Source organism: Canis aureus, chromosome 15, assembly GCF_053574225.1.
Source record: "Canis aureus isolate CA01 chromosome 15, VMU_Caureus_v.1.0, whole genome shotgun sequence".
Taxonomy (NCBI): domain Eukaryota; kingdom Metazoa; phylum Chordata; class Mammalia; order Carnivora; family Canidae; genus Canis; species Canis aureus.
The window spans coordinates 21,089,925-21,105,484 of NC_135625.1; the positions used below are offsets into that span (position 1 = coordinate 21,089,925).

Below are 15,560 nucleotides of genomic sequence, written 5' to 3' on the forward strand. Positions count from 1 at the left end.
TGCATGGAGCCTGCTTCTCCCTCTGCCTGTGTCTCTGCCTCTCTCTGTGTGTCTCTTGTGAATAAATAAATAAAATCTTTAAAAAAAGTACTATGATAAGATTGATAAAGTAGACTAAAGTAAAATTAAGCATTTCTGTTCACAGACATCATTGATAGTGAAAAAGCAAGCCAGACTGGGAGAAAATATTTCTAACACAACTCACACTGGGATTGTACTATATCCATAACATGTACATGTTCCCACAAATCAATAAGAAAAGGACAGTCAACCCATAGGAAAATAGGCAAAAAGCTTGCAAAGGCACTTCCACAAAAGATATCCCAATGGCCAATAAACATGAAAAGGTGTTTGATCTCATTATTCATCAGAGGAATGTGACTAAATCACGAGATAACACGGTACACCCACCCAAATGGTTAACCTGAAACGACCAACACTGTTAATGAGGACATGGAGCAACAGGAACTAGTTAGTACACTTCTGTTGGGAGAGTACTCGTACACTTGTGCTGGAAAACTCTAACTACATGAACTCTATAACCCAACAATTCCATTCCTAAGTACGTGCCAACCAAATGCATGTACACGTAATTAAGACACATCTACAGAATATCTTCATGTTAGCATTACTTGTAATAACCAAAAACCTGGAAACCGCCTCAAAGGTCCATCAACCACAGAATGGATAAATAAATACTGGTATAGTCATATGCTAGAATATTATACAGAAATGAAAGCAAATGAATTACAGCTACATGCAACACTTGAAAGAATGTCAGAAACAAGTATGTTCAGCAAAAGCAGGCAGACACAAATAATTCTATTTGTATGACAATAAAAAACAGGCAAAACTATACAAGGGTATTAGAAGTTTAGATAGTAGTTACCTTTTGGCAGACAAAAAGCGTTATGATGGGGAGGGAGCCCCCAGGGATCTTGTGAGTCCTGGCAATATTCCAACTCTGGATCTGGTTAGTGGTGACGCAGATGTTTGCTTTGTAACAATATATGAAGTGTACATTTATCTTTGGAAGGCCATTCTCATTTCCCTCTCACATTCCCCAAAATAAAATTAAATCTTCTCAAGTTAATGGTGGATTTAGGTTTTTCTAGTCAGTATACATAACTACATGCAAAGAAGATATATTTACTTAGTACTAGGTATTTACCTCATGAAATAAAACATTCTCAGAATGAAATAAAGAAAAAAAACCCACAAAGCATACTTCAAACTTGGAGTTCAGTTATAATTTCTAATACATGAAATAAATGTGATTTTTGGTGAAGACCATCATTGTAATAATATAAATTAGTGGAAGAATTTGGAACCATGGTTTTCAATAGTTTTTTTGGGGACTATCTTAATTTTTTTAATAGCAGATGTGAAACTAGGTTCCTAGGAAAAAACCCCATGTCTTGTTAAAGGAAACTAATGCCATGTTACCTCTTAAGTTTTACTTTGTAAAATAGTAAATAAAACCTTAAAAACATCATCTAGAACAAATAGTGCAACTTACCCGAACTTACAAAGCAAACTTTGAAAGAGGTTCAGAATATGAAGACTGTATCATCCCAGAAATATCTCCCAGTGTCTTAAAAAATAGTCACCAGAATTTTAAAATCGAATAAAACTTTCTGCTATGATGTAATCTTATTTGCTCTAAGCATCCTTGAAGTTCGCAGTTGGGAGTTCAATATACTACTGCTGGAACTACTCAGTGATTTACTTCAATGGCATCATTATTAAATCCTCATCAAAAAATTTTCTAAACTGATGTTTAGCACAGAGTTTTAAAAAGGGTATTTCGTATCACTCGTGATGCATATGAAATGCTCATGTGGACACTTGGAAAAAAAAAAAACATTCCATGAGGCTGTAAGAGTATCCAACACACCATCAAAGCAAGTTTGCAGAACAAATTAGATGGATATGGTTTGAAGAGATGATGACCAACAATGTAATTATAAGCAAACTCTTTCCCATATAAGTGTCATACTTTCAAAGATATAAATAGCTAATACCCTCCTTCCAACTTCATTCTAATTCTTAGGCTTGTGAGGCACATAAAATTATTATTCTAATTTTTAAAATGAGAAAAAGAAAATGCATTTGACAGTTACGGGAAAATAAAGGAAAATTCATTTGAGAGATGGGGTATAGTATCAAAACTAAGTTATCTTTAATTCTTTTATTTCTTTCTTCACTATGTCAAGCTAATTCTTCAGGCCTAAAATACGTAACATATTGGGAAATTAAAAAAAAAAGATGTGGATTTTTAAGTTTATTACTAATTTTATTCATGGAAATAAAGTAGCCATTACCATTATAAACATTTTTTAGGATGGTATACAATAAGGCATAGCTTAAGATTTTTGGCATTTAAAATAGTAAACATTTAATGAATTTAATTAAAATATAATAAATTCAACTTGTATCTCCAACTTTATATTGGTCATACTTTTCATAGTGTGCAGTATTTGAATCTGAAGATGAGAAGCACACAAGCATCACAATGACCTCTTTTTAAAGTTGTCTAGATATCCACTTTTTGGATATTGGGGTTAATGGTTTGAAAACAACTGCATTACACTACATTTAAAAGCAGACCAGAAAAATTTTATTTGTGGTAGCCAAGAATGCAGTTTTTTAATGGAGATTGAAAAAAGTAGGGAAAGTGTGAGATAACAGTTATCCCTTAGGAAATAAGAGTTCAAAATCCTTCATAAAATCTTATTAAAATGGAGGCAACATTAGTTTAGCATTTGACAGATATGAAAATAATTCTCAATAAGAATCTTGCCTAATAATTTTAGATCTTGGATTAGTATAATTTCTGGTTGCAGACGTAAATCTTCAAAGTATATCCATTAGGTCCAAGTGAACTAAATATATAGTAGTGCTAGATGATCCTTTACCTTTTTAAAGTTCTTGAAAATGAAAACAGTATACTTATGATTCCTTCATAAAAGCATCCCTTAAACCGTAACAACTTCCAAGTACCTTGACTTAATCAGAGAATAGCATATTCAACTCCTACTCTTCTATTTTTACTTATCATATAGAGTAATAATTACAACAGAATTGTAAATTTTGCTTTGAAAAGAGTATTGTTGTTCTTCCCAATGCTTACTTCAAGTTGAATCCCTGCTATCAGCAATACTTAGATGAAACCCCCACCTTCCCCTGGTCAAAGCAGTAAAAACTAAAGGCATTAAATTAGTATCTAAAATCAAAGTATAGCTTTATCTATAAAATTATGTGTTATACACTGACATAGGACAGCAAAGGCTGTATAAAATATATTAAGAGACTAAAGTCATTATGAACATAAAAGGTTCTCAAGTTTTCATATATATATCTATTTCCCTAACAACTTAAACTCAATTTTTAAAAACTGGCTTACAGTATCAGGCAGGTGTCCAAATGCCGAGTTTTAAATTCAGCATTATCTTATCTCTTCTTAAAGATAAGCTATATTATACAAACATCAAAAGTGCAGTAAGCTAAAAACACAACCAAACAAAATACCCTTGGGTTTAGTATAACTAATGTTAATAAATAAAGCAGAGCACTAAAAGATCTAAGAACTTGGTCACAAGAACAGTGAATCAAATAACAATGAATGAACATCACAGCATAAAGAAAGCAGCAAAAAAAAAAAAAAAAACCCTCATAGCCAGGCTGTGTTCACATGAGTTTTCTGTAACAGCACTGTTCCCACACTTTACAGGCTCTATCCTAGACAAAAATCTATCGATATCAACTTAAGACCAAGAAATTCTGAACTGATAGTTGGCAAAATGCAGTTTGGTTTACTGCCCAAGGTGGTGAGAAAGGTAAGTTCAGCAAACATGCAATAAAGCTTGAGCTAACCTGGAAAAATAAACAACAAATATTGTGGCTACAGATCAAGAATTCCTATTAAAAAAAGATTCAGCATTTAATATGGAAACTTTCTGATACATTCTAAAGGTACAATGAAAAGGCCTTAATGAACAAGTGATGACTAAGACAACAGAAGCAATCACAACTGAGATACACTTTGTTGTACTAAATGAGAGCCCAGAGACTGACAGAAAAATACTCTAATTTCAGAAGTCAACTCTGACACCCTATTCACCATTACTAATCCCATGAAGATTAATTACTAGGATTTCAAAAATGGGATTGGCAAAAATGGTACTTCCAAGATTCAACCCAAAACCCCAAACCAAACAATAAAATTAGATGACATTTAAAGTAGCCTCAACAAATGTGTAATATTTCTCCCTTTACCATTCATATTTTAGTTTTCTTCCTCAGCCCTTAAAAACAGTAGTTGGAATCTCTAAAGCTTCAAGATCATTTCTTTCTTATTTATCTTCTCTCTTAATACAGTAAACACTAAACATAACACAACTGTTAACAGTATCACTTAAAACACTATTCTGACATAAATCAGGATTTGCTTCTTGGCTTTTCAAACTGGTGATGCTATTTTGCTCAACAAATATTTGCTTTTGCTTACGGTGATCTGGTCCTTGGCCAACCTATTTATAATGTAGTGGACTATAGCTCCAAAGTCTACCTCATTTCTCAGAATCATTAGTGGTATTTTACCTGAATGTGTAAGAATATGAAATAGGGTCTTCCTAGTTGAACTTTCTAATACTCACAGTCTGAAATGGTCTGGAATGGCTGATCACATTTTTAAGATCTAACTCAGCACACTTATACAGAGGTAGTACATGCCTTTGGTGAATCACAAGGACTGCCCTAGTACAAGCTTCTTTCAATCTGCTCAACAAATCTAAATCAGTTCCACCAATGAAAACAAATTTCAAGTTTTGTTTCATAATAAGAAAGTGTATGATCAAGTCTTACAATCAAATTATGAGTTATACCACCTAAATTCTAGAGCAAAGTGAAAACAAAGTCAAATTTAGGAGCTATGCTCATGGTTTAAAGCTTATAAAAAAACACATAAAACAAGAATATAGTTAACTTCTTGGGTCCAAAGTGCAGTGATATTATCACAACTGTTTTGTCAGTTTCTATGATGTGCGTCAATTTCTATGCTGAGAAAATATACATGTATACTACCATTTCTCTATCAAATACATATATACCTCACAGAAATACATCCTCATTGGAAACACTGATTTTACATTAAATTGCCTTTTTGAAAACAATTTTGCACTGAATTACAATAAAATTACAACTCGTTGTAGATCTTAAATTAGAGATGTTTACACAGAGAATTATATACAAGAGCACTTCAATAAGAACTGGATGAACAATGCCTAAAGTAAAAAGTTTTTATAACCAAGCCGTACGAACATTAGGGGGCTTAGGTCTTAGCAACAGGCCACTGGATGTGTCAAAAACTGGTCGCTCACTCTTACAACTGAGACCACTGGTAGCACTGGATGTTCTAGAAGCTCCTCCTGAAAAGATATGAAGAAATAACCTTATTTAAACTAAATACATACATCATCACCTGATAAACGTCCTCTCCTAATTTAAAGTCCAGGATAAAATTTTCTCCCCTATCTCACATGCATTTTTTACTAGTCTAATGTAATTCTCAACCAGGAATGCACCTCAGAATTCCTTGTGGAAATTAAAAATATTTTAATAAACATGCCCAGACCCTATAGTAGGGGATTTTGATTCAACAGGTTTGGGATGAGAATAAAGGTTTTAAAAAGCTGTTCAAATGATTCAAGTGAAAAAACAAATACATTTATAAATTTATTATACATTTATAAATTTATTCAACAAATAATTTACCACATTCAAGGCATAGTGCTAATAAGTATGAATTACTGGAACAAGACCATATCTTCGCCACTATACCAAGGAAGTGATGCTTGAAGAATGAAATGAATGAATGGAATTACCAGTCACATGAGCATGTAAGACTCACATGAGCACTGGGAAGTTGGGACATTTTAAGTGGCTCCAACTTTCCTCTAATATTGGCTTCTCTTTTTTGTAGTTTAGAATGCACACATGAAGTAACAGCACAGACTTCTGTACATGAGAATGTCTCACCTTTCTGTGTGTCCGACACCCTAGCACTCAGTGGCCACTGCATATTACATTCTTTGGGATACATCACCAGCTGGGTGTGTGCTGATCAGAGATCAAATGTTAAGAGGGATTATATCTGAGAACTCAACAGATGAATTCCTGTTTTAGTTATCCAGTGAGGAAGACAAAGTACATATAAGGGCTGGAAGATACTACCAATAATCTTAACTGGTTGGGGGAATGTTTCAACAACTTTTAAACAGCATTATCTACTCATTTCTTCCTTTAATAAATGTAATGAAATTAAGTCTATTATTGAAGACACTACTGATATTTTCAATAGTTTTATCTCCTTCTTTCCTAAGTGGCCATTATAAGCTGTAAATGAAGACTGAAATTAAGTGAACAAGACAAAGCATGCCAATGAAAAATAACAGAATGCATTCCAGAAGTCATCTATTTTAAACTTTGTCCAAAACACAAACATAAGTACAAAATAATTCTGAATATGCTTACTCAAGGGGCTATACTGGCCAAGAGTTGATCTCACTCTTCTTGAGGACGGTAATGAACTGAGATAACCCATATTGCGATGATAGTCCATCAGCTGTTCAGAGCGTTTCATACCAACTGTTGGTTTCACAGCTTCAAGCCTTTTCAATAAAGCCTTCATTTAAAGACAATCAATTTGAAAGTCAATGTTAGGTAAGTATCAATAAACAATAAGTTATAGTAATAACTTAGTAAATTAGCAGCAGGAAGTTTTTAAAAAGGCAAATACTTTCTTAAAAAATTTATTAATTCCTGTATAGTTAATACAGTGTTCTATTAATTTCAGGTGTACAATATAGTGATTCATCAATTTTATATGTTATTCATGTGCTCATCATGATAAATGTACTCTTAATCTCCTCTTCACCTATTTCATCCATCTCCCCACCTCCCTTCCGGTAGCCATCTGTTTTTTTGGTTCTTTTTTTTTTTTTTTAAGATTTTATTTATATATTCATGAGAGAGAGAGAGAGAGAGAGAGGCAGAGACACAGGCAGAGCGAGAAGCAGGCTCCATGCAAGGAGCCTGATGTGGGACTCGATCCCCAGACTCAAGGATCACTCCCTGAGCCGAAGGCAGGCACCAAACCGCTGAGCCACCCAGGGATCCCGCCATCTGTTTTTTTTCTTGTCTTTTTTTCCTTTGTTTATTTTCTTTCTTAAATTCCACATATGACTGAAATCATATAGTATTTTGTCTTTCTGACTTCACTTAGCAATATACTCTCTAGATCCATCTACATTGTTGCAAATGGCAAGATTTCATTCCTTTTAATGGCTGAATAATATTCCATTATATATACACCACATCTTTTTTATCCATTCAACTAACAGTGGACACTTGGGCTGCTTCTATAGTTTAGTTACTATAAATAATGCTGTGATAAACATAAGAATGCATACAGATATCCCTCCAAATTAGTGTTAAATTGGCAAATGCTTGATATAATTTGAAATTTATGAAATAAGGATTTTAAATCACTTTCTTAATACCATATGAAAACATATAAAGTAATTATGATCAAAATCACTTTTGAAATAATGTGACAATAAGGCAAAGAATAAACCCATTCTGTTGTCCTGATATGTGAGTCCCCAAGTTTACATGCAGAAACTTGGAAATAAGAGAGGTATCAATGCTACCCAAACCACATGAAACATATCATGTTATGTATCAGTTTGTGTGTCTCCTAGGACTGTAACAAGCTAAGCAAAAGCTAAGAGATGATGTCAAGCAGAAACAGCTCTTGCTTATAGACTATCAAAATATGAAGTACTGATTATAGTATAAACCTTAAAATAAATCAACATTTTCAGGATGCGTGGGTGGCTCAGTGGTTGAGCATCTGCCTTTAGCCCAAGGTGTGATCCTGGAGTCCTGGGATAGAATCCCACATCAGTTCCTTGCATGGGGCCTGCTTCTCTCTGCCTATGTCTCTGCCTCTCTCTCTGTCTCTCTGTCTCTCATGAATAAATAGAATCTTAAAGAAAAAAAAACATTTAAATTGAGTCAATAGTTAAGAACTTCTAGGTAAAACTTAAAAATGACAGTTCAAATATTTTAACACTTGTACTAGAGTGACCAAAAATGTAAGTTATCTGGTCAGAAAGACCTGGATTTAAACCTTGGCTCTGCCAGTGATTAGAGACAACATGACTTGATATGGATATTAACAACGAAATAATCTTCAAGCGTTAGTTTTAAGCAGTAAGCGAGATAATACATATAGATTGTTCACAGCAGTATCTGGCACACGGTTATTAAATACTGATGCTATCATTAAAACTGTTTTATTTTTTATTTTTTATTTTTTTAAAGATTTTATTTATTTATTCATGATAGTTACACAGAGAGAGAGAGAGAGGCAGAGACACAGGCAGAGGGAGAAGCAGGCTCCATGCACCGGGAGCCCGACGTGGGATTCGATCCCAGGCCTCCAGGATCGCGCCCCGGGCCAAAGGCAGGCGCCAAACCGCTGCACCACCCAGGGATCCCTAAAAGTGTTTTATAAAAAAAAAACTGTTTTGTAGATTTTCCAGTTGACATGCAATAGAATTACCTTCCTAGCTAATTTATAAATTATATGACAGAGCAATATTTTATATATATTTTTATATTCCTTACAGCATCTTACATAGTTCATAGTAGACATTAAACAAATATCTCATCAATTGAGAAATGGTAAGAATTGTTACTTATATTCCAATTTGTGGCTTACAAAATCTTAGAACTGCTACTCAAATAAGATTCTAACAATGAATCCCAAAATAGTTTATCCGAATATTTCCTTTCTATTTGAGAAGTATTCTTTTTGGAAAGAAAGCTAACACAGCTTAAATCCTGTCCTCTTTGGAAATAGAAAAGTTAAGGCAAATGAATGAATAATATGTTAATTATTTCTGCAGTGGTCAACAGAGGAGAGGTGCTTTATTGTTTCTGAAGTGATAAAGCAAAGACCCTGAAGGACATTAAAGAGTAACAAGCCTTCTACAGTCAGGGAAAACCAGGACTGTTCTTATTTTTCTACAACTAAAGTCCTAATTAGTTATCATTAGGTTTTCCTCAATGAAAGGAGACACAGACAATAACCAGAGAAGGAGGAAAACCAGACTGAGTGAACTAGAAATTATTTCAAGATCTTAGAGCTAAAGTACTGACTAATGAACACACACACTTGAATCCTTACAATAGAGATGGGATATACTATAAATTTTCATCTTTTTGTGACAACGTATCACTCTCCCTTTAAATTGCTTTCTATTTAAGAAGTCTCAAGTTCCTCTTCTGGACTAGCAAAGAACAAAAGATGGAAGGGGGATTTTTTCATTTAATGTTTTTAAGAATGGTCTGAATTGGGCAGCCCTGGTGGCTCAGCGGTTTAGTGCCACCTTGGGCCCAGGGTATGATCCTGGAGACCCAGGATCGAGTCCCATGTCAGGCTCCCTGCATGGAGCCTGCTTCTCCCTCTGCCTGTGTCTCTGTCTCTCTCTCCTGTCTCTCATGAATAAATAAATAAAATCTTTAAAAAAAAAAAAAATGGTCTGATTCTTCTCAATTTATATATGCATTACTTTTATTTTTTTTAAAGATTTATTTATTTATTTATTCATGAGAGAGAGAGAGAGAGGGAGGGAGAGAGAGAGGCAGAGACACAGGAGGAGGGAGAAGCAGGCTCCATGCCAGGAGCCCGACGCAGGACCCGATCCCGGGACTCTAGGATCGCGCGCCCTGGGTCAAAGGCAGGCGCCTAACCGCTGAGCCACCCAGGGATCCCCCATTACTTTTATTTTAAAAATATTAAAAATAAATAAATAAAAAATAAAAATATTGTAACAGAGGAACTCCTGAGTGGAAAGATTATGTTCTACTTTATTGTCTACATATTTTTATTTCTCTGAATTTAAAACTGACAAATTACATACATGTAATATGTGTATATGCATATATATTTTCAGAAAGTAAAAAAAAAAAAAATTAAAACGTTAGCTCCATTTGAACTCTAGACTCTAAACAGATTCCTTCAGGAATCTTATGTCTCTTCCTGATCTTGCTTCAATTACTCTTCACTCTCTTCTTTCACAGCTCAGGAAACTGATGTACATTTAAAATAATTGAAATAATCTCATTTCTTTTAGACAGTAAAGTGAAATATAAACTAACTACCCTCACTGACCTGACCCCCTTGCCTTCTGCGAAGATTATTCTGGTGCTCTTTCATGAAAATAAGATTCATATTATATTGAAGTGAAGATAAGAAGTATGCTTTAACAAGAATATTTCAAAATTCATGAATTAAAGAATGAGTCCTCCTTTTGGAAATTAACAAGTTCTGAGTCTTTATGTAGCAAGCACGCCCTCTATTGGATAAAACTTTTTCTTTATTCCTTATTTATTTCCCTTGTGAATGAGAAGGAAAGGTAATTATTTGCCTCTTGAAACATATAATGAAGATTGTGAACCTTACCAGAAAGAGCACAGCACATTCACTTCTTTACAGTATCTCTGCCCTCCTTTTCTACCTACCAATCATAGAACTATTTCTTTGTCTTGAGTTGTCATCTAAACAGCCCCTGGATAGCTTGTTAGCTATTATTAGTACTGAAACAGAACTGCTTTAGTCATCATGCCTGTCAGCCATCTGCACTGGTCTCTATCACTAGAGATGGAGTAAATGAAGGAATACAAATCATAAACATTTAAAGGAATGGACCCTGCTTGTACAGCACACCTGACACATAAAAAAATGCTTGTGCGTGTGTACGTGTGTGTGCATGCATGGGTAAGTTTATGAACAGGTCAGTACACATTAAAAGGAGTATCAGGGACGCCTGGGTGGCTCAGCAGTTGAGTATCTGCCTTTGGCTCAGGTCGTGATCCCGGGATCTGGGATCGAATCCCATATCAGGCTACCTGCATGGAGCCTGCTTCTCCCTCTGCCTACGTCTCTGCTTCTCTTTGTGTCTCTCATGAATAAATAAATAAAATCTTGAAAAAAAATAAAAAAATAAAGAGTATCAGCTCATACAGAGGAACTATTAGAGTTAATGTGGATCTAAATAAGGATTTGGTAGGTTGACCTTCTTAATATGACTACCAGAAAATTATAAATCACACATGTGGGCTCACATTATATTTCTACTGGTCTCAAGTATACCAATTAAGATCTTACTATCAAATGGGAAAAATTATTGCTCACACACACAAACTACTAAGCATGCAAAGTAAAAAGAATAAAATAGTAGTAGTTTTCCACTGTTTATTTAAAGAGCTTAAATGTACACCTGATTTGAGGGATGACAGTAGCTGTAAACAGAAGCTGCTAACAGGTTTCATTCTAGTCATATAGGATAGCCACTACATATTAATGGTTTCAACTGTTCAAAAATAAACCCGGTTTCCTCAAAAAGACAAACACAGAATTACCATATGATCTGGCAATTTCACTCTTAGGTATGCACTCACAGGATCTGAAAGCAGGGACTTGAACAGATACTTATACATCAGTGTTCACTACAAAATTACTCACAAGTAGCCAAAAGGTGGAAATCACTCAAGTGTCCATCGACAGATGAATGCATGTTCAAAATGTGGTGCATACATATAATGGAATATTATTCAGCCAGAAAAAGGAACGAAGCTCGGATACAGGCTACAACATGGATGAACTGTGAAAACATTATGCTATGTGAAATAAGCCCAAAATAAAACAACAAATATTGTTATTATCCCATTTATATGAAACCTAGAATAGGCAAATTCATAGACACAGAAAGCAGAGGTTACTTGAGGGGAAGGGGGAAAAGAGAGTTATTATTAATAGGTACAGGGTTTCTATATGGGTGATGAAAAGAGTTTTGGAAATACTGATGGTGCTACTGAACTAACTACTTACATCAGTTAAAATAGCAAATTTTACAAGTTTTACAATTTTTATACGTTTTACTATAACTTAAGATTACACCAGAACCCACTGAATTTTATACCTTCTGTGGTTACAGTATGTGTATTAGATCTCAAAAAGCTGTTAAATAACAACAACAAAATAACCCCAAAGCTAGGTTACTTGCATATGCTTCTGCCACCTGCTAGTTGTCTGACCTGGAACAAGACCCTGTGTCCCACTCAGTGTCTCATTTTCTCCTCCGTTACAACAATAACTATGTTATCAGGTTGCTATGAGGATTAAATGACCTAAAATTTGTAAACTAGTATATACTATATAATTGCTTATTAAATAAAATAGGCTCCAGAGTCCTGTGGAAGAGTAAAAGTAGACAAGGTAAACCCAAATGTTTATGACATAATTTCAAATTTTCAAAAATCATGAATGAATTTTGAAAAAACTGCTATAGTCATAATATGCAGAAAGCTAGCCTGCTGCTCACTACCCACCAACCTCATTTCAACTTGCCTTGCTGTTTCCTACTCGTTGCCACATGCAGGGTAACCCTCCTGAAGGTTTAAGACTTTACTGTTTTTTTGTAAATAGGCCTTCCAGCTCCCCACCTCTTGAAATAGTGATGGCGATAACAACTTTTACAAGAGTTGGTGCAAGCTGGAGTAGGCACATGGTCAAACAGGACTGTACTAGTGATGAGAATGATGGGGACGAATTCTGGACACTGTTCCAGTCATCTTAATAAGAGTTTTACCAATTATTTCAGCTCTGAATTTATGTGTTCATTAGGGTCTGATTTTTTTTTAAGATTTTATTTATTTAGTCATGAGAGACAGAGTCAGAGAGAGAGAAGCAGAGACACAACACAGGCAGAGGGAGAAGCAAACTCCATGCAGGAAGGCCGATGTGGGACTCGATCCTGGGTCTCCAGGATCATGCCCTGGGCCGCAGGCAGCACTAAACCGCTGAGCCACCGATGCTGCCCATAGGGTCTGATTTTAATCTAAGGCACTACCACCTGTGTTTAAAGTCTTGGCTCAGCCCTTTACTCATGAGCTCTGTGTCCCTGGGCTCATTACCTGTCCCCTTCAGTCTGTTACTCCCTCAGGAAGACAGGGAAGAATAGCACCCATCAGAAAGAAGTACTGTCAGGATTCAATAAGCTAATATTTGGAGATGCTCAGGACAATGGCATTTAGTTTATTTTTTATTTATTTATTTTTTTTAATATTTATTTATTTATTTATTTATTTATTTATTTATGATAGTCACACAGAGAGAGAGAGAGAGAGGCAGACACAGGCAGAGGGAGAAGCAGGCTCCATGCACCGGGAGCCCGACGTGGGATTCGATCCCGGGTCTCCAGGATCGCGCCCCAGGCCAAAGGCAGGCGCTAAACCGCTGCGCCACCCAGGGATCCCGGCATTTAGTTTAGAGCCCAGTAAACACGAGCAATTATTATGAATGCAATTTTATGAAGAAAATGATATACTATGAAGAATAGTTCTTAATGTAAAGATTTTCAACAGTCCATATATATATATATATATATCCCTTAGAAAACTGAAGAGTAGCTTTATGATTTTTAATAATCAATGTCTTTCATACATTCAAGTAGCAGACCAACAAAGATACAATACAGTGAAACAGATTAGCTAGTGACTGAATACCTCACAGAAGATACACATACCTGACCCTTGGCATTTCCTATACTATTGTCTGACTTAACACACCTAGCCAAATAAGAGAGTTTTCAGTGTCTTTATCTAATGTTCCCCTAAAATACAGTTTGATGATGAAAAAGGGCACATACTGTACTTCCAGCTCATAGCTCATTATGTATTTATTCCATACCATACATATCTATACTTACTTTTAAATAATTAAATTTGAAAAACTGACTGTATCTGGTTTCCTAGAAGTTGGCCTTACAAATCATTACAGTTCATTTTTTTGGATGACTAAAAAATTTTAGTTACTTACCAAATTTTCTCTTTCAATCCTTTGTTGTTCCCTCTGTCTGTTGAGGGCACTATGATATAACTTAGGGGGATGAACAATAGATCTTCTAGGAATCGTACTTTTGCTTCCTGATTTTTCAGCCTGTCTTGAGAGTTCTTTCAAAAGCCTCTGATTTTCCCTATCAATCTGTCTCACCTCCTCTCTTGTGAAAGAGTAGTTTTTCCTTGGTGCTACTGAAGGCTGATCAAAGTGATGTTTTTGTGGTCCTTTTTTATCTAATTGCAGAAAAGCTAAGAAGAGAACAAGAAAAGGAAAAATGACTAAATAAGAAACACAGCAAAATGATGCTATGTGCTGACACTTTTAAAAACAGTATTAGTTCATGAAAAGGTATACATGAAATAGTGTTAATGACATCCAGACTACAACTGTGTAAAGAGAAAATCAGAGGCAGCTTAGAGTTTTATGTTCTGTCAGCTTCTTTGGGAAAAAAAGCTATATACTAAACAGTGAAAATATTTTAATAACAGATGTAGATGATACAAGTTCTAAAACAGGTATAATTTGTGGAAAATGTCCTTGTCACGTCCATTTTGTTTCCCTGAGGCAGCTTAGTAGTCGGGGAGGTTAGAAACCTCTGGTTGAGTGCATAAATACATTAATTCTTCAATTTAGATAGTTTTTGTTAGTTGGAAGGCATACCTAAAACATAAAATGTCCTCAACAATGACTGATGGAAACAAGGGTTAAAAACTGGCAAAAACAAATCTGGAATATTCTGAAACTTTCAACCTAATCTGAAAATACTTTATGGTCTTAGTATTAACATGAAACAAATACTTCTACAGTAAAGGTAAAATATTTTATTCCTAATTAAACATAAGCCAAAATGAATACATCATATAAAAATTAAAAAAACAATATTTTGCACATGATTATCAAATGAAATTTCATTAACATGCTTAATTTTTAAAGTTCTATAATAATTTTTAGTAAGTCACAATTATTACTAAGCATTTGCTAAAAGTCTCTATAAATATTAATTAAGCCTGCTCAATGTTTCAGCTTAACTCTGTACTAAAGATGAGTACATAATATCAGATTAACTGACTAGAACATTTGTTTTTGACATATTTTTTAAAGTAACTGTTACTTGTTTTTACTTGAGCATCTTTAATTCTTTTACTTGTTTAGTGTTTTATGCTGTTAAAAGCACCGTGGTATAAGGGGAAGAGACATTTTTAACCACAATTTTAAAATGTAACTGGTGTAGAAAAGTTAAATCATTTGAACAAGGTTTAAAAGACTATCAAAGATAACAGAAACTTAAAAAAAAAAAAGATTAAAAGAGTTGCTGATAGGAAAAGTGAGGGAATTAATGGCTAGTAATTTGTTGAAAATCATACCAGTTAATGGTGAAACCTGAAGAACACCATTTAGAAAGATAGAGGTATCCTGTACAAAATTGCTTCCAAGAAATGCACATTTTATAGACTTCAGTAGAGTTTCTAGATTAAATTTAGTCGCAAATGAAAGCCTTTAAAACTAAATTTTAAAGGGAATTAAAAACTATTTTCCTAATGGTATTTTTAACAAAGTTTTTAGAAGTAAAATAAGGCAAAAGCAAAGA

At 34.6% G+C, this 15,560-nt stretch overlaps 1 protein-coding gene across 3 annotated transcripts in view; it reads right to left on the reverse strand.

The window, feature by feature from the left end:
- Positions 1–2,597: 2,597 nt before the first annotated feature.
- CFAP97 (cilia and flagella associated protein 97) overlaps positions 2,598–15,560 on the reverse strand; it is a 33,614-nt gene continuing 20,651 nt past the window's right edge. For all 3 annotated transcript variants that reach the window (XM_077848723.1, XM_077848722.1, XM_077848724.1), the window contains exons 3-5: positions 13,952–14,220; positions 6,535–6,685; positions 2,598–5,429 (exon numbers count right to left, since the gene is read on the reverse strand). In XM_077848723.1, coding sequence (XP_077704849.1) covers positions 5,302–5,429; positions 6,535–6,685; positions 13,952–14,220 — 548 coding nt within the window. In that variant the 3' untranslated portion in view covers positions 2,598–5,301. The remainder of the gene's footprint in view (positions 5,430–6,534; positions 6,686–13,951; positions 14,221–15,560) is intronic.